Here is a 19,683-nt window from a genome sequence, read left to right as displayed (position 1 = left end):
GTACTTGAATTACTGATGGGTTATGTTCTAACTCCACTCATTACTTTGCGTAGTTTGGAAGTTAATGTTAAAGATAGTTTATCACCATGGTTTCACTGGCAAATCCTTATGTCTGCACCGACTAAAGAGTAGTCTGCAACCTAAGCCATTGCACTTGTGCCATCCATGACTCATTTACTCAGAACCACAAGTGAGTGGTTTTCTCCTTTTACTTTTTCAATCTGTAGCTGAGAGTCTTAATTCTGTTTCCTGAGCCATCTAATCTCTCTTTTAATGTGATCAGCTTTGTAGATTTTGGCTTGTTGGCTTGTTGCCCTGTCGTCATTGCCTGGCTCAGTAACAGTATAGTTGTCCAAAGATAACAGCTGTGCTGGCAGACAAACCAGTACTGATATTAGTCAATAACTTCGTGCAGTTCACAACATTAAAATATATCAGAGCACAGGTGGTCTGTATGTTTTTATCCTAGAGAATAGCTGGATTGGCTGCTTTGCAGTAACGAGGGGTTTGTCTGTCGTGCAGCATGCTTTACCTGAGGCTTACCTCCTTCCATGAACTTCACTTTATTTTTATGCTTTCTCTTCTGTCTGTCTGCTTTTTGGAGCCCCTGCTACAAGTCCTATCTATTCTTGATGAGTTGCACACACTGTTCTGATATGTAGCAGTCTAATAATGCAGTGTTGTCCTTGAGATGACAGAAAACAATAATTTATATTATTAATGACATGCCATTGATACTCCCTTGTTTCTTAAGAGCCCAGCAATGTATACAGTATGTAGAACTTTGGCTCGCAAACGTGCTATCCGGTTGTTTCAAAATCAATAATGAACAAATAGTCATAGAGTTTACAGCCAGAAGGGACTACCAGATCATCTGGTGTGACCTCATGTACATCACAGGCCACCAGCACTAGCTACTGCCTTTATTCTGTTGAATTTCATCCTATTAACTTGGGTTTGAATAGGGACTGGGAGTGGCTGGGTCATTACACATATTGAATCTATTTCCTTAAGTTAAGTATCCTCACACCTTCTTGTCAACTGTCTAAATGGGCCATCTTGATTATCACTACAAAAATTTTTTCTCCTGCTAATAATAGCTCATCTTAACTAATTAGCCTCTCACAGTTTGTATGATAACTTCCAACTTATTTGTTTATATACACACACACACAAACAGATAAGTTTGTTGTTATTATTATATATATAATCTTACTATATGTTCCATTTTATGCATCCGATGAAGTGGGCTGTAGCCCACGAAAGCTTATGCTCTAATAAATTTGCTAGTCTCTAAGGTGCCACAAGTACTCCTTTTCTTTTTGCGGATACAGACTAACACGGCTCCTACTCTAAAACATCCCATTTCTGTTACTCCAGTCTCTACAAGGTCACTTCCTATATAATAATCTGATCTTCTTCTGTATTGATGGTGCCTCCCCACTTTTTATCATCAGCAGATTTCATTAACCTGCTCCTTTTTGTGCCAAGGTTGTTAAAATATTGAATAAGATTGGTCTCAAATCTGATCCTTGAGAAACTCCACTTCTAACATCCTTTCAGTCCGATAACTCACCTTTCAGCACCACCCATTGCCTTCTTCCCTTTGGCTACTTACTTACCCACCTTACAATTATTGAACTAATTCCCATATTTTCTAATTTAACTAATGATTTCCCATGTAGTGCTGTGTCAAATGCTTTAGTGTATTCCAGGTATATTAGATCTACTGAATTTCCCTTATTTAAAAAATCCGTTATCTTCGCAAAGAAGAAAATCAGGTTAGTCTGGCACAGTCTACCTTTGGTAAACCCATGTTGCATTACATCCCATTTTCTGTTTACCTCCATGGATGTAGTTATTCTTTCCTGCAAGATTTGTTCTAAAGGTTTGCAAGCTATTGAAGTGAGACTATTAGACATTCTATTTGTCTAATCACCCTGCACTTTTATCCTTTCTCTGTTAGTAACTTCTCCAAAGCATTTGTATCTCAGTAAAACTTCAGTATCCTTCCCAGCATCTTACAGGAGCTTGCTCACTTTCATGACCTCCGTCAGGTGGCTCTCTAGACCAGTAAAGGACACCAGAGCATGGCAAAGGTCTTGCTTGCTTTTATTGTATTGTTAACCCTTTGTGTGGTTTGAATAAGAACTAATGGAAATCTCCTCTCAAGAAATGCCTATTGCAAAGTCACAGCCTGGATTCAGAGCAACATTACCCACCTTCTTATATTTGTACATATAAGCGTGTATTGCCAGCCTGCATGCTCATTAGGTGTCTTGCAGTACTGCCACTGTTTTTACAACACAATGTCACGCAACAACTTTCAATTGCTTCCAGCAGAATTTGCTTAGTATTCATTCTTCTATCACTATCATAATGCCAAAAATCCACAGATTTCTCAATATGAATCTCTGGATGATGCCCAGAGGTAGTGCAAGCACCACTGAAAGTGATTCCAGTGTCCCTGGAATGGGCATAAATATCAGCCGATATAGATTTGGACCAGTATTCCCAGGACATGTGAAGAGATCAGCTCATAATTGCACAAAGTAAGTAGATTGTAGTAACACTTGCATGTCAGAATAGATATAAATAGTGTATACATTTTTATAGTTACTGTGGTTGTTGTGGTAAAGAAGCCTAATACATCTGTCTTGCTGATGCAGATGAAATTATAAGTCACAAACAAAAAACAAAGAACTGCCTCCCCTAAAGTCTTTGAGTGTTCAAGAAAAGTTTGGCATTGCCGTAAGCAAGTGCACAGAGAACAAAGTGAGAAAGGAGGACAGTATTATGGAAACACTCGGTAAATCTTATTGCGTGCCTGTGTGTATACTACATTTAGAAGTTATATATGTTTATAATGTTCAGTCATTAGTCTGTCACTTTATTCTCTAGTCACTGTCTGCACACTCGAGGTGATTAAGAAGAAGCACAAAAACCAGGTCAAAAGATGGATCAATGTCAGGGAGGCTTCTGATGATGGAGCAATGCACCCTGGAGTTTGTTAACCTGAACTGTATCCAAAGCACCTGCTGAAGCTTTGTGTCTGGGGAGCAATTAGCAGACAAGGTGTTGGCCTTCATATTGGAAGGCACTTTCCAATCACTATGCAAGTGAATGAAAATCTTTTGTAAAATTCATAATGATATGGTACACTGCACTATACACTGGGTTCACAGGGATAATGGAATGAAAATTATTTGAGCAGAAAATTATCAGGGATACAATTGTGATTATGTACGGGTATTAGTCTTGCACATATTTTTTTCCAAGGAAGGTACGATCAAAAGATTGTTTACTTTAATGCAGTGACTTTATACTTTGTCCATGCTTTATGGTCACACTGTTTTCTGTTCCTGTAGTGACCCAAGGCCACATAACTGCTTCTGCCTGTATTGAGGCTCAGGGGATAAAGTGTTCATATTTTTCCTGAGTGAGTAGTGCATATGCTGCAAGATACTGTGCATGAGTTTCATAAAATAAAATTTTATCATAGCACACATCCTTTACTGGTAGTGTCCTGCATACTAATTCTAATCCATTGGCGTTTTCCAGATCACCAGATATGAAACTAATCACATTAATGTGCCACCAGTTGAAAAATTATATTGGGGCATTTGCCAGACTGATCAAAAAGGAGCAGCTTGTCACAGCATCGTTTTTGGAAGGAGGTGGTGTTGGCAGTCTGACAGTGTAACAGACATATGAGCCACCTTTGCAAAGACTTGCCACAGGTTATTGAATGAAAGGGATGTTCTAGCAGGACACAGCTCCAGTTGGACAACTTACTGTACCTCTATAGAGCACTTTTTGTTTTATATCACCGCATTGTATATGATGATATCTAATTATATTTCTTAACTGTTTAATTCCTTTTCTGTGACTAAACTGCCCTGTGTATATTTTCTCTTGTCACATGCACCACTGCAGTGGTGTGCCAGTAGCATCCCACGAACACTACCATGACAGCAGCGGGACTGGCTGGGATAGCCGGGTGATCAGATGGCAGATTTTATATGTGATGTGTCCGGAGGTAGCTCTCTTGCGTTTGGCTGCAGAGTCAGTACTTGGATCCTGAAACTCACATGGAGTATTCAAGCCACAATCTGCCTTCCTGATTCATACAAGCACACACGTTTCTGAAATAGCTGTCACATGGGTCTCCATCACACCCCAAGAACACCACCATGAAACAGGAAAGTGACATGCTAAGAGAAAGCAAGTAATGTTCAAATGAGGGTTTCCTGACAGTTGGCTTTTAGCTTTTCTCATAGGTGCTCAAATCCAGCCATTGCCACTTGGATTCTGGTAGATGGGAACAGTAAAATTGTATTCCAAATGAAGTAATAGAGTAATAATTACTCTATCAGTGGCTTGCAAGTGCAGAGTAATGATCAAATGAAATGGTCACAGTATACTGCTCAGAGACTGGGAGAGGACCACATGGTAGCATTAATATAGGTTCATATCTTGCTAGAAGCAAATGACATAATTTTGCAATTAATAAACTCGAGTGACATTGAGTGCAGACATACCCCTTGGTCCAGCATAATTAACATGAATGTAAGTCCTTTAAAATATTGTCAGGTATCAGTTGTTTAAATAGCAGAACAACACACATATCAGCTTTACACATGACCTCATGAAGCAGCTCTACTCCCAGAGAAAGGACTTTCAGTTAAAGTCATGCCAAGGAGCCGTGAGCAGGGCATCTCTTAGCGGTGCCTACTGTCCCATCGGCATTCACATGAATGTTAAGCTTGACAGCAACATTACCAAGTCTTTTCAGTTCTCTGTGCTTTGGGCAAGATCTCCAGCATCATCCCTTGGCCCCTAAAATGAGGACAGTGCGAAAGTATATTAGGTTTTGTATAATAGTACACCAAAAAGGTTGGTGTGTTTGCTACAGTGTGCTACACTATAAAGGGAACTACAGGATTTTCTACTCACGGGCTGTAATATCTGTGTCTGTGCTGACTGCTGACACTTAACACTGCATCAAGTTCCTATAATATAACAGGGAGACGTACAATAATGAATAAAACCAGTATTGGGCTATATATATATCAACACTTACTGATATAGGAAATTGCCTCATCACATAAAGGTCTCATGGACCATTCATTGCTGTAAGTCCAGGCTCCACAGGCAAAAAAGTGTTTTTAAAGAACCTGTGGCTAATTTAGTAATTCTGTAAAAAAATTTGTGAATAAAAGTGGATCCTTTTGAGAGATTCCAGATCCTTTTGAGAGATTCCATTTTACAAGATTGCTCCAGCAGCCTGAGTGTGAAGAGATGAGAAAACTTGGCTGCTCTCTGCCGGACACAACTGGCCTCAATGACCAAATGAAGTGCTCTGCATAGGACAGCTATAATAATTTTCTGTGGATGGTGCCTGTAGCAGGTAGAGGGAGTGGGATTGCCACCTACTGTTCATGGGTGGATGGGTGGGGAGAACTGACTGAAAAAAGTTATATCCGGGGACTAGATGACCTCTTGAGGTCCCTTTCAGCCCTTCTTTTCTATGATCCTATGACCAAAGAACTCCATGTGAGTGAAAAGTGCAATTTTTGCATGTGTCAATTTGCTAGTCAACAAACATAATAGTACACCTCTATATTGGACTATTGAGCCTCATATTTCCATGCATAAACAGCAATGTGTTTGTAAATTCAGTACTGTGCTTGGATGTCTGCCCAAGTATGCATGTCCAGGTGGCAGTAGGCATAACTTTAGAGTCTGTTTTTGAAAACTTGGCCCATTATATCTTGATTGGTGAGGTGTTAGAATCCTGCATGCACTACATAACTATTTCACTGTGTGTTCACTTTACTGGTGAGCTTAATAAGAACTCACGGAAATTCAGTAATACTAATTTTAAAAAGCAGAAGAATTTTACGCTGTATTATGCCTTTTTACTCATTTTTATATATTTAGGATGTTAGCTGGCGCGTATTATAGTATATGAAAAAGACAGTTGAAAACAAAGCTACTGCCTTTAAAGATCCTGTTTGCAGTGTTTTTTTAGCCCTGCTGGTCCCAGGTTATTAGAGAGGCAAGGTGGGTGAGGTAATATCTTTTATTGAATCAACTTCTGTCCGTGAGAGAAACAAGCTTTCGAGCTCTAGAGACCTGAAGAAGAGCTAAGTGTAGCTCAAAAGCTTGTCTCTTTCACTGACAGAAGTTTGTCCAATAACAGATACCTCACCTACCCTGTCTCTTTAAAGATCCTATCAGTTTGGTGGGTTTAGCGTCAGGTGTGGATTGGGAAGACTTTAACGTTAAGCTACTTGCCCCCATGGAATTTATTACTGTAATAAAATTTAACATTTGTGTTGACAGTCTATACTGTCATTCAGAAGTTTTGTCTGTCTTGGTTGTCACTTTTTACGATTATTATCTCAGAATTCTGAGTATGTTGCCTATTAACCACCATTTGTAGGGTTTCCTGATTGCAGTCTTAGTGTTTGTGCATTTGATTACATTAAAACTGATCAAATTTTTTCTTTTATTTTTCAGATGGTTTATCCTTGGAGCAGCAAAATCTTTCCTTAGTCTCCGTGGGATCTGAACTACATCAAAGTACAGTGAGCAGCATGACACACAAGGCCTTAACACAAAGCACAGTAGAACCCCAGGAAAATAATTTTCTTCATGTGGTTTTATCATCACTTACCACTCCCTTTGATATGACTTTATATGACCAAGAAAGAATGAGGAGAAGTGAAGAAGGAAGAACTATGCCAGTAGGAGATGTCACAGTAACTAGCAATGAAGCATTTTTAAGTGACCATGGATTGATGAGCTCCTTTCTGAATGAACAGTGGACTCCTTCACTAAAGTCTGTTACAGTGGAGTATAGTTCAGTAGAGCCATCAAGAGAAACCTTAGAAACTGTGTTGCTAACACCTTCATTATCTGTCCTTTTGTTGCCATATGATGAAATGAAAGCACAACAAATGACATCACATGCTGCCTCTGGTCACAGTCGTGCTTTCACACAATTGAAGCCTTTTGCTCCAGATGGTATAATTCCGACTACAAGCAGAGACTTGCTATTGGACCCCACAAATACAGATTTTTATTTAAGTTCCACTACATCAGAGGTGGTGGTTGGACTGGTGGAAAATGTAGATGGAAGCTATGCATCTAGTTCAGACTCCTCACTGTTTTTGCCTTTTGATACTGCTTCAGAAGGGTCCTCTGTTCTTATGAGACAGCTGAATGAGGATAGCCAAATTACACCAGATGCTTTGGCAAAAAGTACTGATCAATACACTGAAGCTTACCCTGATGTGAATAGCGATGCAACAGAAACTTTGGATCTAAGGACCTATTCTGTTGCAAGCATTTCTAGGGCAGCACCTGTTTTGGTAACTAGCATGGAGCCTGCTTTGTTTTCAGTTAGTCTTCCATATGTGTCTTTCCCAGTTCACTTAGCTGCTGGATCCACTGACTCTGATACTTTTGTTACTGATGACTTGTTTACACATGTATTTTCCCATAAATCCTCCAGTACAACACCAAATTTGCCTGGCAATTTAGAAATACCAAGTCAAGTTGAGCTCTTCAGTGAGTTAATAAGCCCAGTGCCTTTCACTAGACCATATGCTTCATGTTCGAATTGTGGCTTTGCCTCAGTTCCACCGGAACAAGGCTTTTCAGCAGGACACACAGAACATGATGTGGGTTCGGGTGATTATATTGAAACATTGTCATTCACAGCCTCTGAGGAAAAAGGCATTACTCCACTGACAACTGTAGTTACTGACTTGTATGAACTGGAGGAGTCAACTCCTGAAATCTTTGATACTACTTTTCCATCAAGACCTGTTGTTTCATTTTCTTCAAGACTTATAGAAGTCTCTGAGTCAAACTTGTCTTTTTCAAACAGTGTGGACGTTGGTCTTAACCTAATGAGTACAACAATATTTCCTTCCTACAGACAGCCCTCTGAGGGAATATCATTGGATATCACTTCTGTTCAATTCTCCTTCCCTATTACTGAAACTGTTACTTTAACATCTGGTGTTAAAGCAAAACCTTCTGTTATCACCAGCGTTCTCCTTGAATCCATGTTTACCACAAGTGAGAATGTACCATCAGTTACAATCAAACAAACAGGCCTGCTGGAATCACCTGAATTTATGCCCTCAGAATCTGTACTTTTTCTTGACAAAACACCTGCAAGTGTTTCAACAGACAAATCATCTGTAAATATTTCAGATTTTTCATCCAACCTTTTATCAACACCATTTCTCTCTGAACCTAGCAGCTGGTCATCTTTATCATCTGCTGTATTGACCTTTTATTCAAGAATGCCAAGTGATTTATCAACACTATTACCTCAGGTCTTCCCTACACTGCTGGGGACATCAGTAGTTTTTGATGATTCCTCTAGTTGGGATTCAACTGAGTTTCCTGCCATTGACAGCACAAGCATAGAGGTTTCTCATCTCTCTCCCTGGCAGACTTCATACCTTTATTCAAATACATTTTCTGTTCCAAACACACACAATCCTGAAGTGGTATCATCAAGTTTTTACTCTTACTCTTCCATGTTACTAGAAGGAACATCAGTCTTGCTAATGGGTTCTGAAGTTTCGTTTACCTCAATTTTCGCAGAAGCTACCTCTCAGTTAGAGTCTTCACTCTTCTCCCTTGAATCAGCAGTTCCTACACTGGTGCTGTCCATTTCTGACTCAGAATCTATTCTCACCAGCAATATCTTGGTTGATGAAACACACTTGACCTCATGGTTTACCACCTTTCAGACAACTCCTGTCTTAAGTGTATCTTCGTCCCTTCTCTCAACTGTTACAGCTTCAGATGAGGATACTGGTGCTACTGCTAACCACACGTTACTTTTAACATCTCTTTCCAAGGCAACTGCTAGTACAGCACATGTTATAACAAATCCATATACTCTGTTGTTGCACACAGATGTGAACAGCATTACAGCTTCACCTACAGAGTCCGTTTCTGTGCTCACATCATTTGTACCTACACAGCTGCCTCCCTCCATAAACACTTCCACTGAATTTGGCATACAAACAAAAACTAGTGTAACTGAACTTACCAATAGAACAAGTGCTACTAGTTCCACTACTACCACCATTAGTAGTATAGTTGGCTATCGTACAACTACTGAGAGCAACTCAAGTACTTCCTCATCCCCTTCTACTGCTGTAGTGGCCACGACTCCATCTGAAGCTATAATTATCACCTCTGCCATGACCACAACCCGACAACCATATGTTTGTGACATCACGGTTCCTGATACTTACTTAGTCATGGCTGGTAAGATACTGCTAACTTTATTTCAATTTTTTTCTTTAAAATTGTTTCAAAAGTATTCCCCGTTCTTCTCCTCCCGCCCCCCCCCCCAATCACTAATGAACGTCACCTTCTAATGCAGATTTTATCATTTAAATTACACATGTATGGGTGCTCAATAAGCATTTGAAAGAAACACAGCACGGAATGTAGATTACTGAATGTAAACATACAGTCTTGTTTACTTGTAGTTGTTATGAAGGGCCAGATTTTCAAAACTCAGCCTATATTTCCATGCATATAGCCTGGTTTCTATCCCTTGCTCATACAAATTATAAAATTTAGCTGCACAAAACCTGTTCCTTGTGGACAAGTGGAGTGCAAATAGTGCTTTAAAATTGATCATGCATACATGTAGGCTTAATTGCAGCTCCTTTATAATTTTGGTGTTAAATTTATAGTATTCTTACAGAACTGTTATGCAGAATCTTTTAACAGCATGGTGGAATAAGTTTCCCTTTGAAGATATTGGGAGTGTTTATAAATGCCATAATTTAAAATAAACTTTAGAACATGTGAAACTAAAGTCAGTTTTTCTAAATATCTTTAACATTTTATTTTACCATGTGAAAATGAGCTATGTACCTGTATTTGGATTATTTTAGTTGAACGTGGTGTGGTTATGATCAGAAAAGTGACTTTGTATGCTTAAAAAGAAAGTTGCCTTGTTCCTGCCAAGCTAATATAGTACAGTTGTGAAGGAGTCATATTTAATGTCAGTCAACAAAAATTTTCCATTTAAGTTTTATGGTCAGAATGTGTGCGTTTGATGTATAAAACAGAAAACAGAGTTTAATTTTTTCCAGCTACGAGGGTGAGTTGGCTGTGCTAGTGTTAAGAAAGAGCCTTTTTTGGGGGATGGAGGGGACTTGTAAACAGAGCAGTTTTACTATGCAAATATTTGATGGAGAATAAGTACAAAACACCGAGATGCCATTTTACAGTTGCTTTCAATAATCACTGTCATAATTTAAAGTGTGGTTATGGTTAGCAATGCACCTGTGAGTGTTTTTAAGGTAGTTTCTTATTCAACAGTCTTGCCTCCATGTGTAATCAGAGCAGTGTTTGCTTACTTTTTTTTTTTTTAATAAAAATAACTGGTTTTTTTTAAATGCCTATTAGTAGTGTATATCCAACACAGTTATTGTACAGTGATTTGCATTCTATTCTGGCTTATGCATCATCTACAGAACTATTAACTGTATTACAACCGCGGAATCTTTATTACAAGTGCTCAAGTAAAAAAGAACGCAGTTTGACTTTCAGATCCAGTTTGAATTTCTAGTCCGTCTGTTACAAAGGTAATTGTTTTTACTAGCAAATGAACTAATTTGATACGGAAAAAGTTGAGAGAAAATAACCACAGAACCCATGAAGCTATTTACAGAGTTACCTTTTCAGGGTATAATTATACTTCTATCAGCACCTTATCCCTGTGTCTTACGCCTTCAACACACCTGACCTCATTATCTGCTTTGTCATGCGTCACACAATTGAAAATGCAACAATGAACCAAAGCACCATAGATGAAGCTAAAATGTACTGACTGACTCTCGTTAATTTCCAGTGCTGGCCCGCAGAGCTGTGCTAGAAAATGTCAGTAATTCCATCAAAGAAGTGCTGAGAGTTCAGTTCAGGCGATCAGTAGAACTGGAGGTAAGTGGTACCAAATGTGTGCGCTCTTTGCTTAGTGTAATGCTATAGCGTGGTGTGTTTGTTTTCGTTTTTAATTTTCCTATGTAAAATAATGATTAAAAATACAAAAACCTGGTGATTCTAAAGCACAACGGAATTTTGTTTGTGGTTGAACAGGAATACTGTATACATAAAACATCTTTTCTCGCATTTTTAATGCAAGTGTAACATGAATTGTTACTTATATTTTTATAATGTGACAGATTTAGGGAAGCGTGCCTTCCTCTCTGGCTTGGTTTAGCAGTGCTCCCCCACAGCTCACCCTCTTTATTGGCTGCTGTGTTGAGAGCTCCCCCACTTTAACCCCTGCATAGATTAATATCAAAAGATGAATTGAAAAGCTTATACCGTCTAAAATATCAGTTCAGGGCTCTGTCTTTCTCCAGTGCCAGCTGATGACATCCCAAGCATTTAAAACAAAGCAGGGAGCCTTTTCCATAGCTTGTGCTCATTTAGGTTTTAGTGATATCAGTGCTTGCAGGGGAAATATGGAATCCTGAACTCAAGACTTGGTAGATTGAAGAACCTAGGAAATAATTTTCAGTTGTTAAATGTCATTTTTAAGTCTACAGATAGGTACATCTGGGATATTCAGTAGTGTTTTCCCTTCCCTCCTCTGTGATGATGAAGTTTTGTGTTTTTGTGTTTTTGTTTGTTTTAAAGGCTTAGACCACCCTCCAGGTTGGGGCACAAATCAGGTCTGGGAATCATAGAATCACAGAACCTCGAAAAGTCATCTCGTCCAGTAGTCCTGCACTCATGGCAGGACTAAGTGATATTTAGACCATCCCTTACAGGTGTTTGGAGATTTTTAAGAGCAGGTTAAACAATGATGGAGATTCCATAACCTCCCTTGGCAATTTATTCCAGTGCTTAACTACCCTCACAGTTAGGAAGTTTTTCCTAAAGTCCATCCCTTGCTCTAATTTAAGCTCATTGCTTCTTGTCCTATCCTCAGAGGTTAAGAAGAACAATTCTTCTCTCTCTTTCTTGTAACAATCTTTTATGTACTTGAAAACTGTTATCATGTCCCCTCTCAGTCTTCTCTTTTCCAGACTAAACAAACCCAATTTTTTCAGTCTTCCCTCATAGTTCATGTTTTCTAGACGTTTAATCATTTTTGTTGCTCTTGTCTGGACTTTCTCCAATTTTTCACATTTTTCCTGAAATGTGGCGCCCAGAACTGGACACAATGCTCCAGTTGAGGTCTAGTCAGCATGGAGTAGAACAGAAGAATTACTTCTTGTCATCGTTATATAATGTTTCAACATGGTTCCCAAGTCTAAAAAAATCAGTGTAAATTGGAACTTACATTAAAGCTGCATTCAGTTAAAAGTACCCCTTTAAAAAAATTTTTTTTGACAGACCCTAGAAGTAGTTTTTTGGGTGGCAAACAAAATGCTGACTTTAGTCTCTGCATAATCAGATACTCTAAAATTTGAAATAATTACCGTTGTTATGTAATGGTGGAAGAATCTGGCCCTTAAAGACTAAGCAAAGTTTAATTTACAGTTTATTAGATGTAGCTGCGTGGAATGATCTGAATTAAAATTAGGAAGCATGAATCAACTTCATATTACAAAAGGATGAAATGTACTGTGCATAAGGTTTTCAGAATTTCAGTATATACTGTGTAACTTTCTTCTTCAAAAAGAGATCCTTTACATTCTTTGGAAGTTCATTCTTTTAGTTTGAAGATGTTGCACATAAAATGCAAGGCCTTTTGCAAAAAACAAGCTATATTATGGGAAGTGCCACTGTCAAAAACTATTGATGCATTATTGCAAATAAGGCAGTTCAATAAATGTCACGGAGTAATCCAGCTGGTCAATAACAGTCTAAAGTCTGTGCTGTGTCTGAATGGGCTGGGAATTGCTTAGCAGTGTCATGCAACTTAGTGCTATTTTAGGATGTGTGAAAACAAGAAAATTACCCCTAAACTTTGCACCAAATTTAAGTTGAATGTGCTTTCAGGCTTCAAAAAGTTTAGTTAACTTTTTCTCCCTGTCCAGTGATTTTTCATTTATGCTTCCTGTTAACCCTCTGGGTTCTAAATAGAACAGTGCTCATACTGTGTTCTCATGAGATTTCCATCTCAATTTTAAGAACGCAAGAGGCATAGATAAGATGAAAGCTAATTCAGCCCAAGTAAAATAAAATATGGATAAATAAATAATAGTTTGTAAATGTCATGCTATTTTTACATGGGTTTTCAGGTGAGGGTTAATTTCCATAATTTGATTGTCAACAGTAGAATAGGGTTTAATAGTATCTTTGTTCTGGGATGTTATATTTTGAGACTAAGGGTAACTAACGTAGTAATGCTAATAGTAACTCTTTGGGGCCAGCTCAGTTTAGCATTTTGGGTGTATTTCTGTTTACCTTAAGAATTACTGGCTTAGCTTTCTTTCATTCTTAACTATTATTGTTGACTATAGTGAATATTTTGAAGAATATTCAAAACATCTTCTGTTTATACTCAGTGTTGTCCATTCAACAAACCAAGTTTTATAAACAAAGAGCTTTTCTCCAGCTTTCTGTTAATTTGACCATAATAGCTCAGCACAGATGCAACATCTCATTCTGTGCAAGATTCCTCTTTTAATTTTCCCAGCTTTCCTGGGTGGCTGATGGCTTGTCTTAACTGCCTAGGTAACTTGAGTTATAACTCGTATATTGCCCCTAACTCGATTCCTGTCCACATACACAAATCCTTAACTTGAGTGTAGTGGTGCTTGTAACTTGAGGTGTCTGCCCTGTTCGGGAGGAGGAGGGGTAAGCTAAAGCTCAAGTTAACACAACTCTGTGTCTCACTTGAGCTAGGCTAATCTGAGTGTAGATATCAATTTAACTGCAATGAAGACATAGTTTGAGGCACAAGAAGATCCAGCAGTTTGCCCCAGGGTCACAAAGGGAGTTAGTTATTATTTGAATCTGGGTTAATATTATCTCCCCAAGCATTCATGCTTTCCTTATAAACATTGTTTAAAGAGATACTAGCCCTACAACTGTATAGATTTATACAATCTAGCAAAGCCTCCCTTGATTGAACAAAGCTCAGGTGTGTTGACCGTCAAGGTGTATTGAAAGTACAACCCATCGGAAAGGTCTGTCTTTCCTGCAAAGTCATCTTGAGTTATAACTTAAGTGTTGTTCCTGTCTACTCTCACAAATCTCGAGCTCGAGCACAGTGATGCTTTAAACTCAGGCTAGATGGCCTGTTGGGGTACTGGTTGAAGAATGAGTGCTGCTGATGCTCAAGCTAATGCATGCAGCTTGGTTGCAGCTAGAGTCTTCTTGAGTGCTGAAAGGTCTCTAATGCTGTCCCAGAATTCACCTTGGGACTTTTGTTGTGTTTACCTACCTGGTCCTTAGTTCAGGACTGAAAGTTATCTCCAGTCAGTATAAACAGCCTGCTTTGGTTTTCAGACACTGCCTTAGCACGCAGCTTTCTGCACTTGTTGCACTTTTCAGATCAGATGGCATCTGGGAGAGCATCCTCCCAGCATGCATCTAGCTGGCCTGAGTCTGACACCAATGTTCTTGTGGCCCTGTGGTGTGAGGCCAGTCAGAGTGGCTTCAGGTCCAGGACCAGAAATCAAAAGTCTTACAATGTTACCTCCAGTAAGCTCATTGAGGACGGGATTCACTGGACTAGAGAAGATAAAATCCATGAAGAACTTGTACTGCCAGGCAAAGAACCACAAGTCCTAGTCTGATGACTCCCCTAGAATGTCCCCATCCTCTGAGGAGCTGCACTGGGTGCTCAGTAGTGTCCCAAACATGGAGCCCGAGTACACCCCGGACACGTCAAGGGCCTGTGCGTGGACGCAGGGGAGGAACTGAAGCCAGGGTCAGCACCAGCCACAGCAGTCTCAGCGGAGGCAGAGCAGATGTTTGCCACGTCCACGCACAGCCAGTCTGACCTCATTCAGTACTGCCAGGACCTGTTTGGGGAGGAGATGGAGAAACAGACTGGGGGGGAATACAGCAGAGGAACCAGCATCACCTCAGTTGGGTAAGGGAGTGAGTGACTTCCCCTTGTTATGGCTAGGGGGCATATGACAACATAAGGGGGCTGTTGTTGCCTATTTAGTACCAATCTCTATTACTGTAGTGGGGGGTGTTGGGTGCTGGAGGGCAGGCTTTTATACTATACTGGTTTCAGGTACACTTGAGAGGTAAGAGGAGAAATGCCATCCTACTGGGCACATACAGTCCAAGATGAATTCTGCATGGGGGAACAAAATTTTAAACATGCAAGCAGTGATTTTTTTTTTGTGGTGCACACCCCTCCAGGTGTGCAAAGCCGTGGCTATTAATACAAGCTGAGCAATGGTAGCAAACGCAGCAATGGGAGTGAGACAAGCATGGCTGCAGAATGCGCGTACAGCAACGTGTGTTTTCTCACACTAGCATTATGTTTTTGGAGGCAGCCAAAACTTTATATAAAAAAAACAAAAAAAAACCCCCACTAGCCTAGGAAATAAATCCATTGCATGGTCTTTGGTAGTATTAAATCCAGAACACTTCCAAAGTCTCTTGGAAATACTGGTCTGTGGTTTGGCTGCCAGGGTGGAAGGGGCTAGGTTGCAAAGGCACATCTGTGGTGATTCTGTGTTACTGCCTCTATTTTAGCATCCTGTTTATACTGTCCCAGATTAGTTCACTAGTCCCCAGTCATCTGTTTGCCCATCACTCACCAGATGATGAAGTAGCTTCCTAGCATAGATGGGTGATTATCTCCCAGCATCCTGGAACACCTGTACAGGGATGTCAGGCAGGTTCACCTCTTCCATTGCCAGCACAACTTGAAATAACAGTCCTGTCATGATATTAATGTTCTGTCGTCCCAGGCCTGTCCCTTGCACACCCAAGTCCCCAACCCCCTTTTTAAAAATGAAATTATAAAAAAAAAAATTGTGTGACTGTATAAAGCATTTGCCATTGTCGGGGGCAGGGGAGGGAATGCTGGAACTGGGCAGCTTCAGAGTAGAGAAATGTAAAGACGGAGGACAATGAATGCCAAGGAGATAAAAGTTGTGACTTTTCCCTCGCTGTGAAGTTAAAGGGAAGAAACTTTTCTTTTTTCCCGCTCTGGGCAGAAGAATAATGCATTGTTTTTCAGGGCCATCTGCCCCAGTGCAGGTGAGACATCCATCTAGGAGACCACTGACAGTCAGCATGAAGGTCCAGAACTTCTGAAGGAAAAGGATAAAGGATAACCAGCTGATAGAGATGCACAGGGACTTTGTCTGTAGATGAGACTGCCTCCCTGAGCTCCAAGGGAGATGATAGAACAGGACAGGCAGAACCAGGCTGCAGCTGAGGAGATGCTGGAGAGGAAGAAGATGGCTGCTGATTACATCACCCATGACTGCACCATGAGGGAGCAGGACCATGAGGAGTAGAGGGATCTGTCTGAGCACATGCTGGGACTGATGGCAGCAGGTTTCAGTAGAACTTGGGTCTGGACCCTGTCCAGGTCAGCCTCCTGCTGTTGCCTCCCCTCCACACTAACATATCCTGCAGCCAGTGCCCTCTACAGAAGGGGTAACCCAGTCCATGGATGGGAGGGAGGGCACATGGTCAGCTGTATCCTCTGCACTCCGCCCTGTGCAGGCACAGTAGAGTGATGGCAAGAACTCTGACGATGTGCGTTTTCATTACAGGTGACGTGGTATTGCACCCCCTGTGCACTTGACGACCTTCTGACAGCTGCACTGACAGTGTTACTCTCTTTCAATCAAATATTTTGTTGTATAGTCACTTGGTGTGTAAGTACTTTGAGAACAAGACTGAGAGGAACTCTATTAAACTGCCTTGAGTGCAGGGGACTGGACTAGATGACCTAGTGAGGTCCTGTCCAGTCCTACACTTCTATGATTTCAATACTCTCACAGCTTGACAATACATATACAAGCACATCATTCTCATATAGGTGCAGTCCATTACAGTAAATGCTTTCATTATCTTATTTTCCCCTTCCAAGCCAAGGAGTCCGTTACTTCCCTAGCTCTTCCAGGCCCAACCTTAGCTGATGCACTTTCTGGCTGCCTGTATCGGATTTGTAAAGCAGCACAATCATTGCCCAAGTCTTGCCCACAGTATTCCCTCTTAACCTTACATCTGTTGTGCAGAACACAGCATGCCCCAATGACATGAATGGCATTTTAGAAGCTGCAGTCTAAATGGTTTTGTAGGCAACATTATCTAACCTTCAGTCAGCCAAATGCACCACAATCCTGCAGCTGCACATGGTATAACTGAACCTTCTGCCAGATGTCCTCACATCTGGGCAGGGCTTCATGAGCCAGGGCAATGCAGGATAAGCTGGTTTCCCAAAATAACAGAGGAGACAGACATCCTATTGATATCCCACTGGGTGGGAATAAAGTCCCCGCTTGTCAAATTTCAAATAGGCAGAATCTCCAGAATGCACTGGCATCATGCTCCCTGACAGTGCATCCCATGAAGTTGCCTGTGAACCTCCCTCTGCGGTCAGCCAGTGACTGCTGAACAATGGAGCAGTATCCTTTCTGGTTTATGTAGTCGTGCGGTTCTTGTGGAGCATGCAGATAATGGGCACATTTCTATCACCAATGGTGCCAGCACAGTTCAGGTTGTCAGTTTGTTCGAAGACTATTATTTCATGAACATTTCCAATCTTCACCAAACTATAATTCATTAAAGCTATAATTGCTTTGCAGATCTCCATCACCACAGCACTGATGGTTGACATCCTGATGCCAAACTGATTAGCCACTGACCTGCATCAGTCTGGGGTAGCCAGCTTCCAGATAGCAATAACAATACACTTCTGTACTAGTACGGTCTGTCTCATCTGCTTATCCTGTCTTTAAAGTGCTGGGGAAAGCTCTTCACACAACTCCAGGAAGGTGGTGAAAGTTCTGTTTCTGCTGCTGTTCATCCTAGGTCTGTGTTACATTGCAGTCCTGCCGCTTGGTGCTTTGGAACAGCTGGTCAGCACAGAGAGAGTTCTCAGCTACGACAGTCTGCATGAGCTGCCTCTGTCCCTTCATCCTGCCTGCATGCAGCCTGTGTGTTCTCCTTAGTAAAGCATGTTTCCACCTTCCGAGGGCAACAAACTGCTGCCAAAAGACTCTGGGCTTCACGTCTCCTGTCCTTTATTTGTCCACATGAATGCCAACATTTGGTACATGTCATCATTCTGAGTGTGACCCAGGTCTTCACGGAAACATAGGCTAGGTACACACAACCAGAAGTTGTGTCCTGTAACGAGTTGACAGTCTAAAACTACTTCTGTCCATGTGCCCAGGAAGGACAGACAACTTTTCCCATAGTACACCACAAAAGAGAGACACCAGTGTAGCACTAAGAACTAAGCGATGAGCTTCCTGGAAGACCTAACACCTCACTTGGTTCATTACAGCACCTGTGTGCATGCAATACTTCTAGTATAGCTAGAGGTACAGTATGGTTGCTGTCACCCAAGCTAGGCTTTACAGTATGGTTGCTGTCACCCAAGCTAGGCTAGCTCAAGTGGAGAAACTCAAATGTTGTAACTTGAATTAACTCTGAAGTGAAGACCTATCCTAAGAATGTGGATCTTTGTCCACATCTTGTAGCTGGTCCACATAAGTGGTTTATGAGTTTCTGCTACATTATTTAGTCCTCTGGTTTAAGTGGTAGAAGTTCATCATTTTAACTGTCAGGGTCCTGGATTCAAATCCCTCTGTTCGCCTAAGCAATTGGTTTTACAAGGCTCCTCTACCTTCCTGGGCTTTTTGAAGGAGGATAGTGATGTGGATTAAAGGGATATGGGATGGTTTGTTAAGGGTGGCTATCTAGGCTTCCCGTAAGCTCTTTAATTGTATTATTTATTTTTGCAAATTGTGAATCGTTATGACTGGCAAGTACTATTATTTATTTATATCCTTTACATTTTATGTATATGAATAGTCTGTGTAGCTTAGAATAGGCGCTTCTACAGTAGATCTGCAGAATAAACCATTTTGAAATGAAATGTCCTTTCTCTTTTCCATTTAGACAAATCCAGTGATTCCAAACTATGGGCCATATCCTCATTTGGTGCAAGTCTGCATGGCTGTATTGAAGTCAAAGGTTCACTTCCGTGGACGTACACTGATTTACACTAGCTGAGAACTAGCCCTGTATGTTTCAGTAATATGAGAAACTTCTGCTGACATGGTGATGTCAACTGCAATAAAACCAGACATATTACTAAATATTTGTAAAGTGACTGGAGCAAACATCTGATATCCTGTCCCTTTATGATTTTTCTCTTTCAAACTCATTCCTTTTATGCCCACTATTGCCATGCAGACCTCTTGACAGGATATATTGACCCTAAGGCTGCTGGGAGTCTACTCTTCTTATAAATAATGCAGCTAGTCTTCCGAGTCTTGGTTCATCGTTTGCAAATTCTTTCTCATCAAAGGCAGAGAACAGCTCTGTAAAATAAGTCATGCTTATGTTGAACTAGAAGAGTACTATCGTATGTGTTTTCTCTTAGTGATGCACTGGGGGTAGCTGTTTCTAACTCCAGAAAGCTGAAGTATTCTTGCTTCCCTACCCTACCAGAATATAATTTCATGTCAGTAATGGAATACTGCCAAGGTTGTTAGGCTTTAAAATTAACAG

General features: G+C 40.6%; 1 protein-coding gene across 7 annotated transcripts in view; it reads left to right on the top strand.

The window, feature by feature from the left end:
• KIAA1549 (KIAA1549 ortholog) overlaps positions 1-19,683 on the top strand; it is a 216,706-nt gene that overhangs the window by 96,450 nt on the left and 100,573 nt on the right. For all 7 annotated transcript variants that reach the window (XM_043541575.1, XM_037879366.2, XM_037879344.2 and 4 more), the window contains exons 2-3: positions 6,526-9,306; positions 10,910-10,998. In XM_043541575.1, the coding sequence (XP_043397510.1) occupies positions 6,526-9,306; positions 10,910-10,998 (2,870 nt within the window). The remainder of the gene's footprint in view (positions 1-6,525; positions 9,307-10,909; positions 10,999-19,683) is intronic.

The sequence above is a fragment of the Chelonia mydas genome, chromosome 1, assembly GCF_015237465.2.
Source record: "Chelonia mydas isolate rCheMyd1 chromosome 1, rCheMyd1.pri.v2, whole genome shotgun sequence".
NCBI classification, from domain to species: domain Eukaryota; kingdom Metazoa; phylum Chordata; order Testudines; family Cheloniidae; genus Chelonia; species Chelonia mydas.
Note: the sequence above shows the minus strand (reverse complement) of the source record. Positions and strands in the feature narration are given on the sequence as shown.